The sequence below is a fragment of the Phocoena sinus genome, chromosome 11 (assembly GCF_008692025.1).
Source record: "Phocoena sinus isolate mPhoSin1 chromosome 11, mPhoSin1.pri, whole genome shotgun sequence".
Lineage (NCBI taxonomy): Eukaryota > Metazoa > Chordata > Mammalia > Artiodactyla > Phocoenidae > Phocoena > Phocoena sinus.
In genome coordinates, this window is record NC_045773.1 from 37,399,477 (window position 1) to 37,424,492 (window position 25,016).

Sequence of the window (25,016 nt, forward strand, 5' to 3'; positions counted from 1 at the left end):
CAAAAGGGGTCCATTCTAGGGGAGAGCACCCTTAACACTGCCAGGTGTTGTCTTACCTGTTTGAAGTTGCCATTTTTCCTTTGCTCCCAGTCCATCATGTCATGAAAGATGGGAATCATGATATTCCGCACTTCTGGCTGTGGGACCAGTGTCACACCCAGAAAAGGACCAATCATTCCCGGAATAAAGTGGATCTTATGTTCACCTGAACAGCAAAACCCAACAGATGTCAGTTTATGCTTGCTTTGCTCCTTCCATAGAAGCTTCCCAAGTGGGGCCACAACACATGATTTGATCTTCACTGGAAGCATCTGAGAGCATAGCAAGCTCTCCCCTATAGATTTCTGAGATACCCGCTTCTCTTGGCTTTTTAGAGTTCATGGATTAAACTGGCCCAGTACAGTTAAAACAAACTTTCAACAGGCACAAATTCTTTCCAAAGAATTTACTGGGAGGTTCTACAAACTATCTGAAAATCATTCTGAGGTCAAGGAACAGAGTTCACTACTCTAGACAGAATAGGATTTCTGAGTACACTGTAATAGTTTCAGATAATCTGTTCATAGTGTTTATTTAGCAAGGAAAATTCATCTATTTCTGCTTAAACACAATGCACTATCCCTGGGGTTTCTGCCTCTAGCCCAGGGGCATTTAAGTGATAAGGATGTTCAGTCCCAGGTCCAGCCACTAGTGATCTGAAATCCATAGGCCTCTTCACCGCCTGTGCTCAAGTGTGCCCAAGAGGCCCCCTCCTGAGTTACCAGGAGCCTCCTACACAGCCCTACCCTGACACACTGGCTGAGAGACTCTCTGTGCACCCTCCAACCCCCACCCCTTGTCTTCACACTGCATTTTTGATGGTAGCATTACATTTATTCAGACCAGCTTGGCTCATCCCTCAGTTTTCTTAATGAGGCCTTTCCGTGAGAAGTGTGTGGTGTGACTCTCCCTGTGATTAGCTTGTCATTTGGGGCATGCTCCCAGAAGCCAAGGCCAGTCTTGAAGACTGTGGGAGAACTTTTCTTTGTAATGGTAAAGCGAGTGAACCATCTTCCAGAGCTCTGCTTTCAGTCCTTCAGAGACTAAGGGGACAAACTGTGGACCTGTGCAGTGACTGTTATGGTCAAGTAAAACTAGAAAATGTCATTTCCACCCAAAACAATGAGGCAGGAATGGCTTTATCAGGCAAGTTTGACATGTTTTTTGATTTCTTCCATGCTAAAAGCCTATTTAAAGAGCAACTGTTAGCTCTGAGGCAGATTCTGCATATTCCAATCTTGGTATATGGTACAGTTGCTAGTCCCATGTGTTCCTGGGAATTTCAGAGTCATCTTCAGGGTTAAAATCTATACCTGGACCATGCTGGATGCAGGGAGTAAAAGTACTGAAGCTAGAAAGCTGGTTTGGGGAAACGCATCCCCACTCATGGACGGAAGGCCCTAGTGTGGGCAGGAATGCCTTGCACCTTGCCTGCTGCCTCTAGAGCTGTGACTGGGATGGTTAATGGAGAACGATAAGATTTTATGGCTATCATTCCTAAGACTTCAGAGCCATGAGCTTAGTTGAAAGCAGCCTTCACTAGGAAGAAGAGCAGCAGCTTCTCGATCATCCTGACAGGCCACTAAGAAGCCTACAGTATCAGAGGATGGCCCACCTAGTCACCAGGGCAATCCAAGGATTCTACCAAAACCTGACAATCTGAGATCCAAACCAGTGGATATTAGAGAAGCTGTAGAGAAAGGAGATGAAGATCAATCTCACCGAGGCTGCAATTCCTTTCTTACATGCAATTGGCAGCAGGAACCTCGTCTGGATGCCTGAATACCAGAGACCCAAGAAGTGTTTCAATCTTTATTAAAATGAATAGCTGCCCTTGCTCATGTGCTGACTATCTCCAAGATCTATGCTTGTGAGCCTGTATCATCTGGACTGGGACATGAAGAGCACAGAGGATCTTATAGTCTTATAGCCTCATCTTCTTTTTTTCCTTTTGACTTTGGTTCTCAAAAAAGGGATTGTGCATATGTATTACTGGGGTCTTATTTCTCAGCTTAACTCTCCCTGCCAAGGGCTTTGTGCACATGTGCTACACTATACCATCCATCTGAGGTGTTATGTTAAAGATATGTAAAGATCTCTTGGGTCTGAATTAACATTCACAAAACCTGGGGGAAGTAATTAGTCTTGTCACTTTTTATTTGGCTATGCAATATATGTAAGGGAAAAATATGGAGAAAAGACCTACCCAAATTCTGCCACATGCTGAACAGTTCATAAGCCATCATCACACGCATGTCCCCATACCTGGGAATAGAACACAGGAACCAGCTATTAGTGGGAGAAGGTTCAGGAAGATGGGGCTACAAACCCCAGGAGGCCAGTACTTCAGCACTGTTTCTAAAGCTTCCCAAAATACTAAGTTTTTTGGCTCTCAACTGAATTCTTATACTTGGCTCCTTGGGAGGCTACCTCAGTGAGAACCATGTGGACTTCTTAAGAAGCCCCTTATGGAAACATAACCCCATCTGGGCACATGGTAGGAAGACGAATAAGAGACATATGGCTTACTTATCTAGAATCTTCTTCCTCTTGGTGGAAGTAATGATTTCTAGCTGAAGGCTTGGCTGATTTATGAACAGAACTGCCAGGCTAAAATAAGAATTCCACACCTAGAGAGAGAGAGAGAAAGAGGAAATATGTGAAAGCCTGAGTCCTTAACCTTGCAAGGAGAGATTCTAAATATATGCATGTAGCACAGAATTCATTTTACAGTGTTAAGATCTTGATTTTTAAAAAAATATCTTTGCAAACAGGACTTTCCCCCCCCCTTTCTTGACTTCGCTGAAACCAGTAGTAGTGTTGATTCTGGACTAGAAAACAAACTCATGGATGTCTGGCTCCCAACACCTCCAACAGGGGTCTTCTAGGTCATACTCTAATTACTAGCAAGCTTGGAAACTGTTTGATACTATGAACATATTAAGAAAGCCCCCAGCCACCTAGCAGACACCTAGCTGAATTCTTCTCAAATTCCTGACCTGCAAACTTGTGAGCAAAATAAAATGGTTGTTTTAAGTAAAACAAAAACAAAACAGTGAGCTTGGTTTCTGGCTTTCTAGGGTTATTACAAAGACAGTGATGGATTTTAGGAGCTCCTACCTTAAAGTCGAAGTCTGTCTCTGTGAAATTCTTGTGCAGTGCAGAGGACAGGTACTGGACTGTAGTGACTATAATACTGCAGTAAGGGAACAAGGTGTTGGCAGAGTTAAAAGACTAACGATGGCATCCTATAGCTTAGCATCAACGGTCTATGGCCCGTGTGCAAACTTCTTGAGTACAACTAGCTCTCGTGTAAGATGTGACTTTAAAGGAGAGAGAGAGATGGCACAAACCCCACAAAAAACCCATCTTGGAGAAATGCCCCACCAGTTGGTTCTAGACCTAGCTCTGCCATTACCTGGCCTTGGTACTACTTCTCTCTGGGCCCCAGTTTCCCTGCCTATAAAAGGAGGGGAGTGAGGTTTAATGGTTCTTCAAGGTTTCTTCCAGTTCACAGAGTGATTCTAGTATTTTGGGAACCTTGGATAATGAACATATATTATGACCACCAGAGGACTTAGAGTAGCATTCTATTATTTTACTTGATAATAATGGTTTATAGTTATTAAACCTCTACTTTTATCATATACTATTATTTTCATGTATAAGTCATTTGATTTCAGCCTTTGATCTAGAATATCACTTTCAATTTTCACCTGGGCACATTTAAGGGGCAATGGGAGGCTGATTTGCTAGAACCAAGGGCACAGGTCAAGGGAGGGAGAAAGTGAGGTGGGACAGGCAGGTAAGGGTTTGATTACAGAGGGTGTTGGATGCCTGGCAAAGGAGCTTACATCCGAAGCCTTGGTGCAGAAGAGGGGCAAGGCAAAAACAGTGCATTAGAGAGACTAGTCACCAGCAAACAAATATGAAAAGTAAAAGCTTTGAAAGAAGAGGCTGCTCCTGCAGAACGGGCTGGAGAGTCTGAAATGCCCTGACTAGAGCTAAGAGAAACAAGAGGGGGTCAAATGGAAAATCCACTATTTAAGGAAATATCTGTGCAACTCTGTTTAAAACCCTTCTTCTGTTCTGTATAAAATGTTTGCAGTTTTGAAAAAAGAAAAAAGAGTGCTATAAAAGGTACAAAGTAGAAAGACCATGCTGACACCTTGGTAATATATCTAACATAAATAATTTCACCACACTGCATAAGGTCAACATGAAAGGCAGATCAGAGGGAGCGGGCAGTAGACTAGAGAGTGGAGGCCAAGTGGCCTTCTCCCACAAGCACCTTACCACCCACATTACTTGTCTGGTTTGTCAGTTAGAAGCACAGCGTAGAAATATGAATGGGGCAGACAATTTGGGGTCGGCCTTAGAGTGAATTCTGTGGCCAGCATTAGAAGTGGTCAGAGAGAGCCTCACAGCCAGGTCTCAGGTGGGTAATTAGCACTTGTTGTGGGAGGCAAGCAGTGTCTGGCAGACAACACAAATCAAATCGAGAGGAGGCCTTGGGATACTGCCTGAAATTACAGAGCAACAGAGGCCAATGAACAGGCCCTCCTCCAGGAGGAACTCTTCTCTGGCTATTATAATTCTCATTCTTAAAAGTTCCTTTTCTATCCTTACCATTACATCATCTGCCAGGCACTTAGATTCCAGTTTTAAACTATCTTTGACTATTCCTTCTCCATGAACTTTGGTAAATGGCCAAGTCCTGCTGATTGTGCCTCCAAACATTTTCACATTTGCCCTCTCCTCTCTGTCCCCATGGCTTTGACCCTGATTTCTGACTTGCTTTTTCTCTCACACATATACACACTCTCCTTAGTCTGGGAACAGTTCTGTGGATGCTGGTGCAGGGCCCTTCCACACTCACTTGCTTGTGAGAAGTCTCATCACCATCCAGTCCCGAGGAAAGACACTCATCTTCATCAGGTTCCGGAACACACAAAAAATCTTCAGCAGAAATTCCTGGTCCAAGAGGAAAATCTGATGTGAGACACCATACCTCTACCACTGCAGCATACATTTCCTCAACAGGGCTCTCCAGACCTCTAGACCATGAAAATGTATGGGACCGGTAGGTGATACTCTGGTTCCCTTTGTGAGCTGCTTTTCTCTTAGAGGGCTGCATGAGAGTGAGGTCTGGGCACTCTCACAGGCCAGTCCCAAACTGGGTAGAAGAGATGCACTATACCCACTCAGCCGAGTGCCTAACGACCAAAGCACAGGGGGTCCAGCAGAAATGGTATCCACCAGAGTCCATCGTTCTCAATCTTTGGGGCATGACCCCTGAGCACTTGACTGTAAGAACTTGCTTTCCTGGATGTTAAGAACGCATTGACAAGAGAAGCACTTTAGGGATAGCAGAGTAAGTACCTCCAAAACTGTGCTCCTCCATGAAAGCAATGAGAACAGTCACAAAGACTGGTTAATGAAAGGCTTGCAACAGTAAGAACTGTTATTTAAGAAAAATGGTTGAATCTCAGTAGGAAAAGTGAGCTTTATTGTGTTTTAACTTTCCCCATTCCCATCCCCTCTCTCTCCCTATCTTCAGGGTATCCTTGAAAACAAGCAGCTGTAGAACCATGGTAGTAGTAAAACCCAGCACCCTAGCAGTCACTAGAAGGGACAAAATGGTTTTGGAGCTCCCCCAAAAGTGCCATCCCAAGAGAATTGTTACTGTTTGATCTGTTAGGCAGCAACCTGGGAAAGCCCCACTCAGAGGGCTTAATTGACTGGACTCAGAGTTCACTAAGTGAGAAAAGCCTTATCCGTAGTGCAGCTGTTGAAAATATCATCCATAATAATTTAACATCCCAGCTGCATGAAGCAATCATATCAATTGGGACAAACAAGAGAGTGGCCAAAACACTTAAAAGAAAAATCTGGGTAATGAGACATACACTTGGGGCTTTGAAAAGCTCTGACATATTGCTAGGAATCTAGAAGGCCACATATGTGTGCAGGGCTGTACAAATCCCCAGAAAAGACCTAAGAAGCCTAATCTGTCACCTCTGGCTGACTTTGAGGCTCTATGCAAGCAAGAAGTGAAGGCTAAGGCAGCAATGTAAACTGCTGAAGCACTGAAGGTGAGCCCCAACCCCACACAGAGACACTTAGTGAAGTGGAAGACTCATTGATTTAAGGTGTTTAAGGAAATCTCTGTCTAGTTATTAGCTTATCATTAAGCTAACTGAATGAAAACTTCAGGGGCTGCACACAACAAAAAATGCAGACATTAAAGAATTAGTCCAGGAAAGTCACTAAACAAACAAATATCAACAACAAAAATGAAACAACAATAAACCCTGGGGATGTGGGCAGGGGGAAGGGAATCTGATTACCAGACTTGCTACATTATTTAAATTGTCCAGTTTTCAATAAAGAAATTAAAAGATGTGAAATGAAACAGGAAATTATGGAAACATACATAAGACAGATATAAAACAAATAGCAAAATGGCAGGTGTAAATCCTCTTACTGGTAATTACAACAAATGTAAATGGGTTAAGCATTCCAATCAAAAGGCAGAGACAGGAAGAATGGATTAAAAAATGAACATGATCCAATTGTATGTTATCTACAAGATACATAAATACTTCAGATTCAAAGAGACAAATATATTGAATGTAAAAGGATAGACAAATATATACAATGAAAATAGTACCCAAAAGAAAACTGGTGTGGCTATGTTAACATCAAACAATATAGACTTTAACAAAAATTGTTAATAGAGATTAAAAAGAACATTTTATAGTGATAAAGGAGTCAGTTGATATGGAAGACATAAACATAAATGCACTTAAAAGAGAGCCTCAAAATACAGGAAGCAAAACCTAACAAAACTGAAAGGAAAAACAGACAATTCAACAATGACAGTTGGAGGCTTTAATGTACCATTTTCAATAATGTATAGAACAACTAAATAGAAGATCATCAAGGAAAAAGAAATCTTGAATGGGACTTCCCTGGTGGTCCAGTGGTTAAGAATCTGCCTTCCAATGCAGGGGATGTGAGTTCAATCCCTGGTCAGGGAACTAAGATCTCACATGCCACAGGGCAACTAAGCCTGCATGCTCTAGAGTCCGTGCACCACAACTAGAAAGCCTGCACACCGCAACTACCGAGCCCGTGTGCTCTGGAGCCCGCGTGCCACAACTAGAGAGCCCGTGTGCTGCAAATACTGAGCCCACATGCTCTAGAGCCTGTGCATCGCAACTATAGAGAAGTCCGCATGCCACAATGAAAGATCCTGCATGCTGCAACTAAGATCCTGTGTGTCACAACTAAGACTTGATGTAGCCAAATAAATAAATAAATATTTAAAAAGAAACCTTGAACAATACTATACACTAACTAGACCTAACTGACATCTATACAACACTCCATCCAACAATAGCAGAATACACACATTTTTCTCAAATGCAAACAGAAGAACATGTGCATTCTCTTCTTTAGGGTAGACCATGTTAGACCATAAAGAAAGCCTCAGTAAATTTAAAAGAACTGAAATCACACACAGCACGCTCTCCAACCATCATGAAAGGGAGTTAGAAATCAATAAGGAAAGAAGGAATCAAGAAGGAAATATAGGAAAATTTTTTAAAATGTGGAATGAAACAGTACACTCCCAAATAACCAATGCACCAAAGAAGGAACCACAAGGAAATAGGAACAGCTTTGACATGAATAAAAGGGAAAACATATCAAATCAAAACTTAAGGGATGAAAAAACAAAACAAAACAAAACTTAAGGGATGAAGCTAAAGATTATAGCTGTAGTGCCTATATTAAAAAGAAGAAAGATCCCAAATCAATAACCTACATTGCACCTTAAGAAACTAGAAAAAGAAGAACAAACTAAAGTAAGCAGAAGGAAGGGAATAATAAAAATTAGAACAGAAATAAATGAAATAGAGAAGAGGAAAATAGAGGAGAAAATGAAACCAAAAGCTGGCTCTTTGAAAAGATAACAAAATTGACAAATTTTAGCTAGTCTGACCAAGAAAAAAAAGGAGAGAGAAGACTCAAATTACTAAAATTAAGGATAGGACTTCCCTGGTGGCGCAGTGGTTAAGAATCCACCTGCCAATGCAGGGGATATGGGTTCGAACTCTGGTCCGGGAAGATCCCACATGCCGCGGAGCAACTAAGCCTGTGCAGCACAACTACTGAACCTACACTCTAGAGCCCGCAAAACACAACTACTGAGCCCGCATGCTGCAATTACTGAAGCCTGCGCGCCTAGAGCCCGTGCTCTGCAACAAAAAGAAGCCACTGCAATGAGAAGCCTGCGCACCACAATGAAGAGTAGCCCCTGCTTGCCATAACTAGAAAAAGCCCGCTTGCAGCAATGAAGACCCAATGCAGCCAATAAATTAATTAAAAATAAATAAATAAAAAATAAATAAAAATTAGGGATGAAAGAAGGGATATCATTACTAATGTTACAGAACTAGAAAGGTTTATAAGGGACTACTATGGACCAAATGCATGCCAACAAATAATATAATCTAGATGAAATGGACAAATTCTTAGAAAGATACAAACTACTAAAATTCATTTAAAGAAGAAACAGAAAATTTGAGTAGACCTATCATAAATGAAGAGATCAAATTAATAATTGAAAAGCTTCACACAAAGAAAAGCACAGGACCAGATGGCTTCACTGGTGAATTCTACCAAATGTTTAAGTTAGAATTAATACCAATACTTGTCTTTTTAATTATATTCACTTTGAAAGTGAAGCAGTATCTTACTGTGGTTTTGATCTGCATTTCCCTAATGACTAATGATGCTGAACATCTTTTCAACTGTCTACTGACCATTTACATATATTCTTTGGGGACATGTCTATTAAATCCTTGGCTCATTATTAAATTGGGTTATTTGTCTTTTTATTGTTGAGTTGTAAGAGTTCTTTATATAATAGATACAAGTCCTTTATTAGATTCATGCTTTGCCAATATTTTCTTTTATTTGTGGGTTGTCTTTAACTTTCTTGATGGTGTCCTTTGAAATATACAAGTTTTTAATTTTGGTAAAGTCTAACTTACCTATTTTATCTTTTGTTTTTCCTACTTTTGGTGTCAAATCTCAGAAACCACAGCTAAACCCAAGGATTTAAAGATATACTCCTATGTTTCCTTCTAAGAGTTTTACAGTTTAGCTTTTACAAATAGGTCTACGATCCCTTCTGAGTTAATTTTTTATATGGTGTGAAGTAGGGGTACAATTTCATTCTTCTGCATGTAGGTATCAAGTTGTCCCAGCACAATTTGTTGAAAAGACTCTTCTTTCCTCATTGAAACTGTCTTGGCACCATTATTGAATATCAATTGACTGTAAATATAAAGGTTTATTTCTGGACTCTCAATCCAATTCCACTGTTATCTGTCTAACTTTAGGCCAGTACCAATCTTGATTACTGTTATTTTGTTGTAAGTTTTGAAACTGGGACGTGTGACTCCTCCAATTTTGTTTTCTTTTTCAAGACCATTTGGCTATTCTGAGTTCCTCACATTTCCATATGAATTATAGATCAGATTATCACTCTCTGCAAAAAGACAGCTGGAACATTGATAGGTCTTGTGAAGCCTGTTTCATGAGCAATCTACAAATCATCTGTTGAGTTCATAAGAAAGGGAAGAGTCCTGGTTTGCTGACAACCAGTGTGGCCCAGAGTAGCCTCTCATAGAGGCACATGGTCACAGGGCTGCTATCAGTCAGGGAAAACTTGCCAATGTTACTGGGGTCTGGATCTATGGGAATATTGCTGGCTTTCAGCTTCTGGAAGCCATGCAGTCAGATGTAAAGTGAGGCTAGTACATCTTATACCTTGGCAACACTGGCTACTTGCACTCACCCTCTGGCAGGGGAAAGACTCCTGGGCAGTCTTAGCTGCATGCTCCCTTTCCCGGGTGAAAGATCAATGTTTTTCTGCCTACCTTGAGCTCATCTTTGCTCTGGAAGTTGTCCAGGAGGTGCTGGTAATGGGTGTCACACATCTGGCGGAGCAATGAGAGAAGGCAGGACACATACTCGCCCTGGGGACCAACCCAAAAAACACTTAGCAAAGCCAATGACAAGAGCTGTGTTCCCCCAATCCACAGAGGGCAAGGAGAGAAGGAAGGGTCTGAGATGGCCCCAATGATCATGAAAGGGAAGGTGACAACTCTGGCCCTGAAAACGAATTTTCTTTTCAGCTAAGGGGGACCTGAAGGGTTGGGAATTTTAATAAGACCTCTGCAGCATGGGGCTAATTGAAAAACCTTAACCTATAACAAAGAAGTACTGCCAAGTAAGACAGATATTCTAGCTTTTTTCCTAGGAAAGTTTTGGCTTCATAGTCCTTTGTCATTATATGTTGCCAGGGTACCATAGAGAAGTCTGGAGGGGCTACTGGGAACAGGGCTCTCAGCCTTCTCTGGACAGAATCTGGACTCCGCCTATCCTGCTGGGCTGGAGAAGCCCTTCTACAAGGATCTCCTTGGGGACCTCCCAGAGCTTACATGTGATTACTGGACCAGGCAGATGGAACACAGTAGATCAACATAACTCTCTGGAAAGCAGAAGAGTCAAAACTGAACTTTATGAGATGAGCTAATGGCTTTAAGTAAAAATTTAAAGATAAAAAAATGAGTCTTTAAAATTTCTTCAAGTTCTAACTGGGGTACATGGATGAAAACCCCACCTTAAGGACTCCAAAGACTCATCTCATGGAAATTTTTGGCACAGGGCAGCTGAGTATGGCTTCCTCTTACAAGGTTGCTCCTTAGAAGGGATGGAGGAAAAATTACTTCATTTGGGCAGTTTTCAAATGTTTTTAAACTCATGGGAATTTGACAACAGTTTTTTAGTCTCTCAGATCCTTTTTAGACTCATGAAATTATTATACATACATGTATTTAAAATATATACAGGTACACGAACCTCAGCTTTATCTGAAAAAATGGACATAAGCCATAATTTATAGATTTGTTGTGAGGATCAGATGCATTAATGTACATAAAGCATTTAAGTAAACAGTTCACTACATAAAGCTGTGCTCAATAAATTGTTGCTATCATCTTCATTAACTCCATATAAAATAGATCACTTCTTTAGTATTGCTAATGAGTTAATGTTTGTAGAGTGCATAAAGCAGAATCTGGCCCACAGCCAGCACTGTGTCATTGCTGGTTAGAAGGATGGGCTGCCAGGACATGGCAGGGTGCGTATGTTTTTACCTATAGTGAGGGTGTCCTGAATAGGGGTTCCTAAGAGAGCAGATATTCCTTCCAAGCCCAGTGCTCCAGAACTCATGTCTGCTCTTTGCTCTCCCTAACATGCTGGAGCTTGGCTTGCTCCCATAGAAGGTTTTCTACAAAGGGATCATTGTAGTCTTCCACCTGCCAACTAGATGATTCCAAGCAATCTGTTTATCATGTTCCAACATCAGGGCTAAGAAGTCCACTCTGTATAGGGGAGGGGGATCTGGGGGGTGTCTCTTTGCCACACCTGAGAAGCTTTCCCAGTCTGTTTCTCTTCTAATTCGATCATAGGATATCATTGTTCAGTAATGCCAGTCCAATTCTACCTCATCACATTTTTCCTGATGCTAGACATTTAGATACAAACACTATGGACAAAAGCGACTATAATTTGTAGGTACAAGCAAATTGTGAGAAAATAACTGTCATGCACGTCATTTACAAGAGCCTGCTCCTAAAAGGAATAGTCTATATTTTTCACCTTCATCCTCTTACTATGTCTCTGCTTTATTCCACATTATAGAAAATGACTTGGCTCAAATGCAAAGGCCAATGCAGGTGGTGTGCAGGAAAACAGGACAGGAAGCATCACTGGATCTGCCCCTAAGTAGACTCCTGTGAGTATGAACCTAGAGCTTTCAGAGTGGAGATGGAGTATGACTCGAGAAGGAAAAACGGCAGCATGCTGACAACCAGGCAGGAAGGGAAGCTGAGATGAAGGTGGTGTGATGGTGAGATGAGGTTTGGTGTGGAGGAACCCCAGGTTAGAAAAGCAAGAAAACCTGAATGTTAGTTACTAACAGTGATCTCCGCTGTGCACTGCGGGCACCGCTGCCCTCTTACCGCCTCCTGAGCGTGCGATTTGCTCATGATGGTGAGCAGAGTCTGTAAGAGCACGTCCAAGAGGCTCTCCACCATCATTTCTACCTCCTCCATGACATCTGCCTCCTGGAGTGAGCAGCGAGAGAGCACACAGTTAGTGCCAGACCTGCTGACGTGCAGCTGGCAGTACGTACTAAGTCAGCCACATCAGGAGTGGTCTTCTGACTTAATTCTCAACACTGAGCTCCTGGCCTCACTGGTATGCAGTGTCAAGGAACCTGGAACAATGGCTCTGAAAGGAGGTGAGGCACACCTGCCACTGTTGCGCTGGTTTGGTGGCTGGGGCTTTACCCTAACGCAGCACCACCCTGACACCCACAGTTCTGAACCTCAGACAAATACATTAATTTCAATATACAGGGCAGAAGTGAAGGTTCTAAGTTAAATGTTTTCTTTGATTTTCCTACGAAAGTCAGGAGGAAGCACAGCACTGCTGACTAACATTTTGAGAAAATGGTAAAGAATTCACACCAGGGGGTGTGGTGGCAGCACCTTTACTATTGCTAATGCACACAGAAGTATCTCAGTCTTTCTGAGAACCATTTTCTCCTTGAGTGACCTCAATTTTTGCCAGGCCTGACTGCTGCCCAGATATGCCACTTCTAGCTCCTTGGCATTCTTGCTCACGTTCCCTGGTCCACCAGAAGGACTCTGGTCTCAGTGCATCTTTTTCAGGCAGCCTCACAAAAACAACGGAGCACGCCTCCTCACTAAGGGCTGCTTCCCAGTCACCAGGTTCTGAATTTAGGCAGAGTCTGTGCTATCTTTTTATAGACCTCTCACATGCAGTCTTAAACCCTATAACTTGATTTTCATTATCTCACAAAGAGATTCCCATTGCCTCTTCTCCAGTCTCTTTATATTATTACTGGTCCAAATGTCCATCCATCCATCAACCCACCATTCAGTAAGTATTTACTATGTGCCAGTCACTGTTTGAGAACTGAGTATACAGAAGTGAACAAGAAAGGTAATATCTCTGCTTTCATGGAGCTTAAATTTCACCCACCCTCCATCCATTCAATATAGTTACACTGAGCCCCATTCCACATGAAAAATTTGAGCAGCTCTTGGGACCAAAGTCTTCTTTCTCATTTGCTGAACTGATCATAACACTCTTAAAACCTGTGATGGCTCTTTAGTTGTAAGCAACTAATTGCACTTGACTCTCTAGCCCCACAAACACAACCAGATCATCTTCAGGTTTTTACCTGTTCCCATTCCTCTGCCATTCCTCCCCTACCCTTTCTTTTCCCCTTCAATTTCTCTCTTTCCTTTAGCAGTAAGCCTCCCATCCCAAGTCTGACCCTGGGTTACCAGTACACCTTATGTGCCTGATGTTGCTTCTCTGAGGCCTGATGGGAAAGAGAGCTGCTAGGCGTTGCCTGGAGCCAAGATCAAACAAAAGGGCCACTACAACTATCACAGTCACTCTGCCAAGCTGGGCCCCTACCACCAGATGGTACTTTAAGTCTGGATACCAGAACCCCCTATTGAGTCCTTGTATCCTATTCAAAACAAGCACACTCTATCTTTTCAGCACCTCTCCTGCTCCATCTTCCTGGATAACCTAACCTCGTATGTTCCTATCACTTGGCTACTGGCATTCATTTTAAATGCACTTGAAATTTTATTCTCCAAAAACCTTACCTCAACTTAATAAGATAGCATAATTAAAACTCATTCTTGTTTTAAGTTTCTTTATATTTTCCTATAAGTTTCCAAATTTTCTAAAAGAAATATGCATTTTTTCCATTATCATAAATATATAAAATAAATATAATTAAAATAAATTCCTATCCTTATTCATGCCTGATACGTTTTCCCTCCTTTCCTACCTCCCTTCCCTACCACAGATCTCTTCTAAAAAATAAAAATAAAGAAGAAAGAATATAGGCAAAAGCACTAGTAGTTGAAACCTGACCCCTAAAGTACAACTCTACCATCCCATGAGGCTCAGAACTCTTGTGGACAACATTTATCTCTCGTACACCCTGCTCTCATCTGGCATGGTACAGGAATGCCATATGGGTGGAATCAAGCTGCCAGGAAGCTGCCAGAAAAGTCTGAATGAGCAAGCTGCCTCTCAGTCCGGGCCTGCCTCCCTGTGCTTGTGCGTGAGTATCCTTAGAACACTCCCAGGAATACAGAAGTAATACCTTTTGACAGAAATAGAGCATGCACAGGATTGGGCTTTTTGGTACTATAGATAACTATGTTTCTGGGTGTATTTATGGCAGTACAATTTTTTAACATAGCAAGACTGCTGTGTTGAGAAGCCTGCTGGGCACACACAGGGAGGCCTCCATTCACTTGGGCACCCCCATCACTGATGAAAGCTTCTCTGACTGGGAAGTGTACAGACTGATCTTTGTTGGTCTGCCTCTGGCTAAAGTAACACAAGAGAGGGACAGAGCTTTGGGTGGGCAGTGGAGTGGGTCTAGGGCCACTACCAGAGAGCTGGTCTTGACGATGGAGAAGATGCTGCCAAGAATCCCTGAGCAGATTAGCAGCTCTTTCTGCTGCCTCAGGTGAAGGTGAATGTGATGGAGAACCACAGGAAGCAGGATGCGACGGGATTCTGAGAGAGAAAACACAAAGGTGAAGAAGCCCTTCAGAGGAGAACCAGCTACCTTTGGAAGCAAGTGGCAATGTGGGATGCAGCTGGTCTCAAAGTAGGTGGGGCTGAGACTGGAGCCAAGCTGGAAATCACCCCCTTCCCTTATGTGGGCCTAACAGCCCACTTCCTGGACATTTTAAGACATTGCACAGCATTATCCTTCTATCTATTGTTCCTTCTTTCTCATTTCAGGCCTAAATATCTAGGGCATGTTATTCAGGATAATGTTCGGAGACTGCTTCCAAATGAAATCTCTTTACTGACTAGACTCCAAATTAAAAGCACGGATTACAGTGAAAACCCCATTTAAGTGACACAGTTCTATGAACTACACTGATTTTTTAAAAAAATAAATAAATTTATTTATTTTTGGCTGTGTTGGGTCTTCGTTGCTGTGTGCAGGCTTTCTCTAGTTGCAACGAGCAGGGGCTACTTTTCATTGTGGTGCACGGGCTTCTCATTGCGGTGGCTTCTCTTGTTGCAGAGCATGGGCTCTAGGCACACAGGCTTCAAGTAGCTGTGGCACGTGGGCTCAGCAGTTGTGGTTCGTGGGCTCTAGAGCGCAGGCTCAGTAGTTGTGGCGCACAGGCTTAGTTGCTCCGCGGCACGCGGGATCTTCCCAGACCAGGGCTCGAACCCGTGTCCCCTGCATTGGCGGGAGGATTCTTAACCACTGCATCACCAGGGAAGCCCTGAACTACACTGATTGAACTTGCAGACTTAGTATGGATTATAAATGGTCTCTCTTCACAATGCCCTGGATGGCGGCCTGGCACTTGCACCCCCATAAGTTACGCACTTTGCGTCAGCCATCAGGCCTGCCTCCTTTTCCCCTCAGGCTTGTGGGATGCTACATATATCCACAGCAATGAAAGGAATAGAAGCAGGACTTTTATCTTGTCATAAGCCTGCAATAATCAGCTAAACCTCATTGTCAATCCTACTGCATACATTAAAATGTTTTTCTTTTCTTTTCTCTTCAATGCTACCTGAATAATATTTTCATCAGGGGGTGACTATATTTAGAACTCCAAATTCAAGAAGGCTAAATCCTAAATCAAGCTCTTTTATTAATTCACTCTAAGATTTTAGGCAGGTTGACTCCTCCTGTGGGCTTAATTTCCCCCATCTATGACTTCACAGGTGTGGTGAGAAGGTGAAACACAAGTGTGAACATGATTCTGGTATCTTGCACTCCAATGTAGTCAATGACTGTGTGATAAAAGTACCACAACACCCGGCCAGCATGATTCAGTCAGACTACCAGTAACACAAACAAGCCAAGGCATTTGGGATTTATTATTCATATTTGACCATAATTAAGTATTCCAGATGAAATTCAGAATGAAAATCTTTTTCAGCAAAAGACAAACTACATGACATACAAGAGGTTTTGGGGACTGCCTTGTCAAATACTTAGAATATGTTCAAAAAAATGGAATGACAGCTATTCTATGTTTAAAAGGATGCTTGGATAAAAGAGAAGTTCATACTGTATTTTGTAGACCAAAATACCAACAGAGCAAGATTTGTAACAACCAACAGCTGCCTGCAGACAAAATAGTAGTTTTTTATTGGAACCTGCTAATGAAGAAACCAAACTGATATGCTCTGAGGATATGTGTTGGTTAATGACACCACTGGTAAAAGTCTTCCTGCTTCAGGGAAGATGCTTTAACTCAGGCATTCAATGAAAGTGAGATGCAAGTGAAAATTTGGTCGTGGCTTATTATCTCAATATCCAATTACATAGTTCCAGCCAGATAAGAACAATTTTTCTTAAGTGATTATGGGAAGCAGCAAGTACATGCAAAAGTATTAGAAATAACATATGTCAATGAGGGCAGTCTGCTGTCTACCTTCCCATATATTCAGAAAGCATCTGCTTTAAGCAGTGCTCAAAGCTTGAGTGTATGCAGTGGCTTCAATGAAAGTATGTCCAAACCATTGATTTTATCTTCAATCCAGGAACTGATGAAGAGAAAAGTGTTTACCATAAAAAGTTACAGGTGGAGAAAATCTGAATTTCTTGGTGGCAGCTTTACCATCAGCAATACTTTACACAGGTAGAGTTAAGTTAAAGAGAGTATTTATTTAGTACTGCAAATGTGTGTAGCTCTGGGCTGAGAAATTATTGTTCTTATACTTTAAAAGTCAAACTTAAAAAATTTTACTACCAAAAAATTCTAATTATAAAAATTCTAATAATAATTGCTTTACTAGCGTTTCAGATTTATTCCTGTGCCCTAGAAATTTATTCCACAATAGTGATATTCTGCTTAAAGGATCAGGCTCACATTGATCTTAACATCTGACTATTGAGTACTTGATCACATTCAATGTGGTTTCAGGTATGACTCCGGGGGTTCCTTCTGAAAGACAGTCTGGCCTGCTGACGGTATTTGTTAGGCTGTCCTGACCTCTTTTGGAGTGTGGAGGGCTCCTCTCCATCACTTTGTCTAATCTTTAGAAGCTCCTTCAGAGAGAGGAATCTATCTGACTGGTGAGGACAGGAACCAAGAAAGTATAGTGGGTCCTCAGGGCCCCCCTTTCAGGGTCTCTTTTATTTCCTTGACTTATCCTATCCCCTTGGGCTAGACCTTTCTCTCTTGTTCCCCTTCGTTTCCTTCTGCTTTTTCATCCTGCTGGGGCTATGGCAGGCCCCATTCTTGGCAGCCGGCTAGACTTGTGGGCCTGGAGGCAGGCGACCCCATGTGGGTCCCTAGGAATAAACTGTGAGTAAGGCAGTAGGCCTAGGTTCTGGCTGCATTCTCTAACAGAGTTTACCAAAAACTCTGCATTTGAAGGGCCACTGGTGTCTTGCATGATGGCTGATGAAACTGATCCTTTGCTTCCCACTTGGCCAACACCCTGATAAGGAAGAAAGGTGAGTGTGACTCTCATCCCAACTTGATTTACCTGAGAAAGAAAATAGGCGGCTATCCACAGTTCTGGCAATGGACTGCAGCTTGACCACATCCATTGACTGCCCAATGTGCACAGTGCTGGGCATGCTCCCCAGAGTCCCTCTCACAAACTCTGCTACCTCCTGCACAGTGAACATTTGCAGCAGCTCATCAAAGATCGTTGGGAAGGAATTGAGAAGCGCAGCCTGCAGAAGCAAGTGAAGGTCTGGTTAGCTCAGAGTTAGGTATGCATCTATCTTGCATGCTTAGACAATGATACATGGTGGTGAGAGGTTGAGAAGTCATTGCAGCACCCCTGCCTCGAATGTGCTCCTCCCTGGCCTTGGACTCCACCCTGCAGCACTCTTAGGGCATGCAGCAGGAAGAACCAAAAAGGTAACCAAAACAAGAGAATTTACTGGGGCTCAGGCCGCTTGAAGCTTTCAGAACTTGCCAAGGCATTTGCTGGCAAGAAAAGGGAATATATACAGAAATTAACTCTAGGGCTTAACATCTATAGCTGTTTTTGCTCATAAAATGGATTTAAATTTTTTGTCTGTCTCTACGATCAAGCTCTTGATTTTCCAGTTTCAGTCCCAAATTCAAGCCAGGAAGCTCTCAAAGAATGTAGGCAAAGATAACTGAGCACCATCAAGCAGCACTAGGTGAACTCCATTCACAGTCCTTCAGCTAGCAATCCAGCTCTGAAAACTGGACCATTTCCCCAGAATAGTGTAATTTATTTGAAACCATGAAATCTAAAGACTTTGTAAATTAGTTCCTTCACGTGTGATGCCTGGCAGTTTCAAGTGTAAATCCAAAAGGATGGAGAATGTGTGGATTTAGTCAGCCATGAACTCTTGAGGACTGCTGATAATGTTGGCATAGAGTTCAGAGACCTAGATGGCCTGGACAAGTGGAGTATGTGTGTGTTTGGAGAATTCTCTCCTAGGATCTTAGCTCTGGCAGACCCATATGGTAACCTCTTGAGAACTGATTCTCAATATTCTCTTGAGAATCTGAGCCTTTGGGAGGCAGAATAGTTTAGGAGAAAGAGAATGGGTTTTGGAATTGGACAGACATGAGTTTAAACCCCAGCGTTACCACTTATCTGCCACATAAACTTGGGTGAGTTACTACCTAATTCTCACTTTTCTCATCTATAAAATGGGGATGATGCTATTACTTATCTCCTCGTATTGGTATGAGGAAAAAGTTTTGGTGCATAAAATTAATTTCCAGTAGACTGCCTGGCACACAATAGGCCTTCAATAAATGCTGGCTCTTGTTCATTTCTCTTGTCTAAATGGAAGCAGCATGAAGGAGGCTCTTCATACTTCTCAGTCCTCTTACACTATTAAGCCAAGATTTACAAAGGGAAATGGAGTGTCACCTTGAGACGAGGTGAGAGTGTGCTCTTCCTAAGTGACAGTTTGGGGGGCAGGGTGGGGAGCTGTTTTTCCTGATTGCTTCAACAGGCAGTAAGACACTGGCCTAGAGTGAGTGAAAATTTATGACCTGGGGAAATGGGTCTGTCATACTGCAGTCTATGTTCAGGCCAGGACCAAGGACTGAACTTTTATGAATTCTATCTGCGGATTTATAACTCCCTGGGATATCAAGGAGATCATTTTGCAGTAATTAGAACCAGCACAAAAACTATCATCATAAGCAACTAGATACAAAAGACAAAGGGGGAAAAGCAGGTATTTCTTTTTTTTTCCCTTTCCTTTTGGCTGTGCTGTGTGGCTTGCAGGATCTTAGTTCCCCAACCAGGGATTGAACCTGGGGCCACGGCAGTGAAAGTGCTGAGCCCTAACCACTGGACTGCTAGGAAATTCCCAGAAAAGCAGGTATTTCATAATCAACAACAAACAGTAGCTGATTTGCTCTCTTAAATGGTGAAATTTCCTATACTTATGGCATCGGAACAGAAGGACACTTGCACCATAACATCTCCTAGTGGCCAGAATCAAAGATATAAAGTCTGACTGAAGAGCATACTTGCTGAAAGTTCTGAAACTGTGAAACATGAGCCTGGCACCAAAGAAGCAGGTCTGATTCTGACTCAGGTCTAAGATAAGACTACATCTAAGCTATTTATCCTGATGTGATAGGAACATGTCATTGAGTACAGGGCACTGTTGAGTTCTCAGAAAGTATATCTGGCTTGCTCTGCTAGCTCCTCACATCTCCACATGCTGAGGGAGGAGTAGGTGTCCTGGGCCCTGGTTGGCAGGAACAGATAGGCTGGGGGAGAGGAAGGAAGGAGAAAGATGACTGGCTTGGGGTGTTCAGGAGGGGAGACCATGGAAGGAGCCTTTCTTATAGAGATACCTGGTGACCTTGATGTATTCCACCGTTTTATAGAGGCTATCCCCCAGTTGCTCACCTGTTCTCTGGGCCAAGGGGCTTATGGAAAACTGGCATCAAGGGGCAACACAGAAGCAAGTGGAAAACCAAAAAAGCAGACTATTCTAATCTTAAACGAGGTACTTAAACATACATTTGCTCTGACAGACCTGGCAGTGACTGAATGAACGGACATGAGAAAGGCTGTCTGGTCTTTGCTCATAGGTTTTGATGTAATAATTGGCTTCAGAAAAATCAAAGAAGTGAAATTCATTAGATAAAATTCTGACATTTATTTATAAGCAAAAATAACCCCTTTGTGACTGGGGTAATGAACAATATCCGTGATCCCTTCTAGGGTAAGGTTGCATGTAAAAGGTGACTGATTAGCTGGACAGACATTTTTAATATAAGGAAGCGACTTGCTTCCCACACTGGTATTTCTAATGGAATCTAATCCTAATTCTTAACCAAAGTTTTCTAGTTATTTCTGCTGTTTTTCAACCTATTTCATTCTTAACTGCTAGGATGGACCAATACTAACCTGAGGTTTTCAAAATTAATACAGTGGCTAGGAAATAAAATTCTCTATACATTCTGAATATCCTCTATAAGTAAGATGTTCACGAACAACTAATAGCATGGTAGCTAAATAAATTTGGTCTAAAGAGGGCAAAGTTGTGCTTCTTCTCCACCATAAAGCCACTGGGCTGTCTTATATTTGGAAGCTGGGGCATAGCTAGCTTTGAAGTAAAAGCAGCATTTTATTCTATTAGGTATTTCCTTATAACTCATCCCTTACCCAAAACGTAGGAGCTTGGCAGGGCTTCTTTTACTCTGGAAGCCAGAGGACAAAGAAATCACCTGCTAAGACAGACAAGAATCCAGCAGCAAAACTTTGCTGTAGCTCACAGACCTGAGTGAAAAGGAGTGTTTCTGAGTTTCTGCTGTCCAAACTGAGCACAAACCGGATGGACTGGAAAAGTTCTTGGATGCTGGACCGGAATTGCTCTTCTTCCATCCCACAGGTGGCACGTGAGTAGAGGATCCTTGACTGCACAATAAACTTGAAAAGGTACTCCAAGGCCTGGAGGTGTAGGAGGAAAAAGGGATAGAGAGGTGTTAAAGATGTCCAGAAACTAACATATGAGGGAATGAAGGGTGGAGTACCAGAAAATTATACACCAAGATTGGGAGGGGGACAATTCCAACTATGGAGACAAGTAGTTTAATTTTTAAAAAATTTTTATTGGAGTAGAGTTGATTTACAATGTTGTGTTAGTTTCTGCTGTACAGCAAAGTGAATCAGTTATACACATACATATATCCACTCTGTTTTAGATTCTTTTCCTGTATAGGTCATTACAGAGTATTCAGTAGAATTCCCTGTGCTATATAGCAGGTTAGTATTAATCTACTTTATATTTAGTAGTGAAGCACTTTAAGTTTTTAAACCTTTTCTCAAAACTCCAAGGGTCACTGAGCAGCAACTGTCTATGTACTGAGAGAATCATCAAATTATTTCATGCGGCTATGGAAGTGTATAACCACAGACTGTTATGGAAGCAGTTGAATTCAAGACCATATAGAATCAAAAGAAAATTAAATTTCTCTCATTTTTCTCAGGTCTGGAAATAAAAGGCTACAAAGGCAATGATATAAGAACCTCTCTTAAATTTATTCCAAGAAGGAAGAGTCCTTTAAAGAGTCTTCTGCATCTTCAAGAAACAGATGGACACGGTGCCAGCCTTCTCACCAGGGGTCAAGTCTGAAGAACTTGTCCCTAGTTGCACAGGAGCTGGTGGACCTAACCCACCCATTTTCCATCCTCTTCCAGACCAGGACACCTGCCATCAATAGTTCATGAACAATACAGAAGACAAAGCTCCCATAACACGTTTTGGGAGCAGAATCTGATTCTGAGGAGTCCCTGCAGCTTGGCCCATGCTTATGAGCTGAATAATTCTCTTTTAAGAGAATTCAAGATCCAAGACTATACTTTCTAATCAAAGAAAGGCTAATGATTTCCCAGACACTGGAAAGGCAGAGACATTGAAAACTGAGGAGAAACTTATCCAAGAATGAAATATGGAGCTCAGTTACTTGAACTATATAACAGGAAACAATTCCCAAGCTACTTTCATGATCTATTCATCTGTCAGGTTTAGCAAAGCAAAACTTTGTGTGTGTGAGTGTGTGTGTGTGTGTGTGTGTGTGTGTTTATGTGCTCCACACTGAACTCGGTTGGCACTGGAAAATGGCTAGTTCAGAAAAATGTGTGTTCCAAGGCCTGCACCAGAGGATTCTGCAGAATAAGTTACAGTGTTTGGCCTCATTTCCATAAATGCTACAGTCTCTGTTTCAGTAGCCTTTTAATGCCTGGTCTACAAATAACCTGGAAATTTAATGCCTGGTCTGTAAAGAACCTGGAAAGTCTCTGCTAAATTTAAAAAGGAAAGTGTTTTTTTTCTCAGTTTGAAACAACTACCACAAGAGATGTACTGAGTGGCTTAGAACATCCACTAGTTTCAGAGTGAGAGGCAGAACCAGACAGCAAAGTCGCTTGCACTTCCTGGGTATGAGAGATCAATTCCTCCATTAAGTCCTAAAATATAAAACACTTTGCAGAGGAGTACAAGGCTGTGGAAGACAGCCTGTGAAAACCTGGATGAGGGCAAGGAAAACAAGCTCACTTCTGGTCATCCATCATTACCTGACTTCCCCTTTCCCTACTCCTCTTGATTTTTACCATCAGCACCAGCTGATGGCCAGGACCAGGTAAAGTTGGCCACCTGTGACAGATGCAACTGGGTAAAGAGAGGAGAGCAGAAGAGTGGGATAAAAGGTGAGGGTGGATCCTATGGAAGTTGTTTGAAGTTTACAGGTGTTCCCAACCCTGTGTGGAGACAATGGAACACTTAACTACGGCTGAAGCAGCTTCTCTGTCTTTTTCTACTTAAGTTAATGAACCTGAAGGGAAAAGAGATCCTAAAAGTTATTACAACCTTTCTGTCACTAAGGAGATCATTGTGCTTTCTCTTTCCTGGCTCCCTGGTAAGAACCTGATGCAGCTCAGCAGTGAAAAGTATGCTGCCTTTTTGGAACGCCCTGCCAAAAGCCATCCTCAGACCCACCAAGGATACCCCCTCGTAAGTCATTCACACAGGAATAATGTAACCAAGTAAGAAAATAAAAGACTCTTTATTTTCATCTTTAGTGGCATAACTTTGGAAGGTCATGACTCTGAAAGGGAAAGGAAGAGATGATGTATAAGTAGCAAGATATATTGAATCAAGAGCAATAAAGAAGAGGAGGTTTCCTGGTCCACAGATTATGATACCGGAATAAGAAATGCCAGGTCAGAAGCATATGCATTCTGTGAATAAGGATGAAATTAGGATCAGATAGAGACTTACACATTTGGTCAAGAGGACTTGTAAACTGAAATTTGATGAAGAAGTGGAAATGGCCTGATAAAACCGTTGGGCTAGATGCATTAGTATCAGATGCCACTCAAATACATTTGATATGGTAAGAACAAGTATGAAAGTACCCCCAGAAAAGTGCTCCCCCACAATGGAACTCTTCCTTTTCCCCACCCAAACCTGATATTCTCCAGGAATTTTGTACCTCCATAGGTGACCCTGCCATCAACCCAGCTCATCTAGCCAGACCCCTGGAACCACCCTCAGGTCTTCCTTTCTGCCACCCCTCACATCCAACCTAACATTTGAAAGCTTCTGCTTTGGTCACATCAGCCACTTTATGGTTGCTTGAAAACTCTAGCTCTTTCCCATCCAGGCTTTTAAACATTCTGTTTCCTCAGTCTGAAATGTGTGTTCCCCAGTTCTTAACACTGATTTCAGCTCAGGTCACCTCGTCAGAGAAGCTTTCCCTAAACTCTTGATCTGAAGTAAACCCTCCTCTCCAGCCATTCCATCCCAAGATCCTGTTTATTTCCCTCATAGCATCATCAATTTTCTTTTCTCACTTACTTTGTGTATTTATCTGTTTGACATGTTTATTATCTGCCTTTTCCCCACTTGAATGGAAGTGCTATGAAGGCCTAGCCTTTCTACTTGGGCTCCTGCTGAATCCCCAGTGGTTAACACAGTGTCTGACATATGGCAGGTATCAAGCAATACTGACTGAATGAATGGCTGAATGAATGACTCTTAGGGGAAAACTTCTGAGATAGCATCTCCAGTAACCTTAAGCAATTGATTTATGAACTCACATAGAATCTTTTGTATTTAACTCAACTTGTATCCCCTCAAATACTATGCAGGGCACTTCACAGGTGCTGGGGTTCAGAGAAGAACAGAACCTAGTGCTTGCCCTCACATTACACTCAGAACCCTGCTCTACACTTGTGTTTGAGCCTGATTCCCCTTAGGACACAGGGGATGTGTTCTTCAAGGGGAGAGGTCAGTCTTACTCTTTGCACCTTAGCTAGCACCCATGACATGCTGATTGCTCAGCTGACATGTATTGCGTGAAGAAAGACAGAAGTGAGACTTGTGGCCTTAGATTTTTAAAGAATGTGCAGAGAAGAGGCAGGGAAAATATGGATTTATGATTTGATTTTGCCTCTTTAATCTGATGATGCTTGGGGGAACATCTGTTTTACCTGTTACCACGTGGACAAGAATAACAAAATCATAGGCCCAGAAGTACTTAGAGCAGATGATGGGATATTAAAAGAGGACAAAGAGAAAGCAGGACTACTTTGCTGCCATTCTTCTTTTATTACTAACTAGAAAGGATGGGAAAGACATGGTTAAAAAGCAACCAAAAAATGAGAGTAACTCAAGAACAAGAAAAGACAGGGACAAAAAAGCAAGCAAGCAAGCATGAACTTGCTTTAAATGAGTTCTCAGAGGATACGACAGTTTTCTTCAAACAGCTATATGGAGAATTGTTGAGCAAAAGAGGGATCAACATTCTCATAGGCTGTTC

The 25,016-nt window shown here is 42.1% G+C and overlaps 1 protein-coding gene across 8 annotated transcripts in view; it reads right to left on the bottom strand.

The window, feature by feature from the left end:
* DOCK3 (dedicator of cytokinesis 3) overlaps nucleotides 1–25,016 on the bottom strand; it is a 421,452-nt gene that overhangs the window by 48,344 nt on the left and 348,092 nt on the right. For 6 of the 8 annotated variants that reach the window (XM_032648821.1, XM_032648823.1, XM_032648822.1 and 3 more), the window contains 10 exons: nucleotides 20,974–21,144; nucleotides 17,719–17,911; nucleotides 14,633–14,760; nucleotides 12,141–12,245; nucleotides 9,993–10,091; nucleotides 4,919–5,013; nucleotides 3,160–3,235; nucleotides 2,569–2,669; nucleotides 2,246–2,304; nucleotides 57–205 (listed from right to left, as the gene is read on the bottom strand). In XM_032648821.1, coding sequence (XP_032504712.1) covers nucleotides 57–205; nucleotides 2,246–2,304; nucleotides 2,569–2,669; nucleotides 3,160–3,235; nucleotides 4,919–5,013; nucleotides 9,993–10,091; nucleotides 12,141–12,245; nucleotides 14,633–14,760; nucleotides 17,719–17,911; nucleotides 20,974–21,144 — 1,176 coding nt within the window. The remainder of the gene's footprint in view (nucleotides 1–56; nucleotides 206–2,245; nucleotides 2,305–2,568; nucleotides 2,670–3,159; nucleotides 3,236–4,918; nucleotides 5,014–9,992; nucleotides 10,092–12,140; nucleotides 12,246–14,632; nucleotides 14,761–17,718; nucleotides 17,912–20,973; nucleotides 21,145–25,016) is intronic. The other 2 variants (XM_032648824.1, XM_032648825.1) reach the window with 2 other exon arrangements.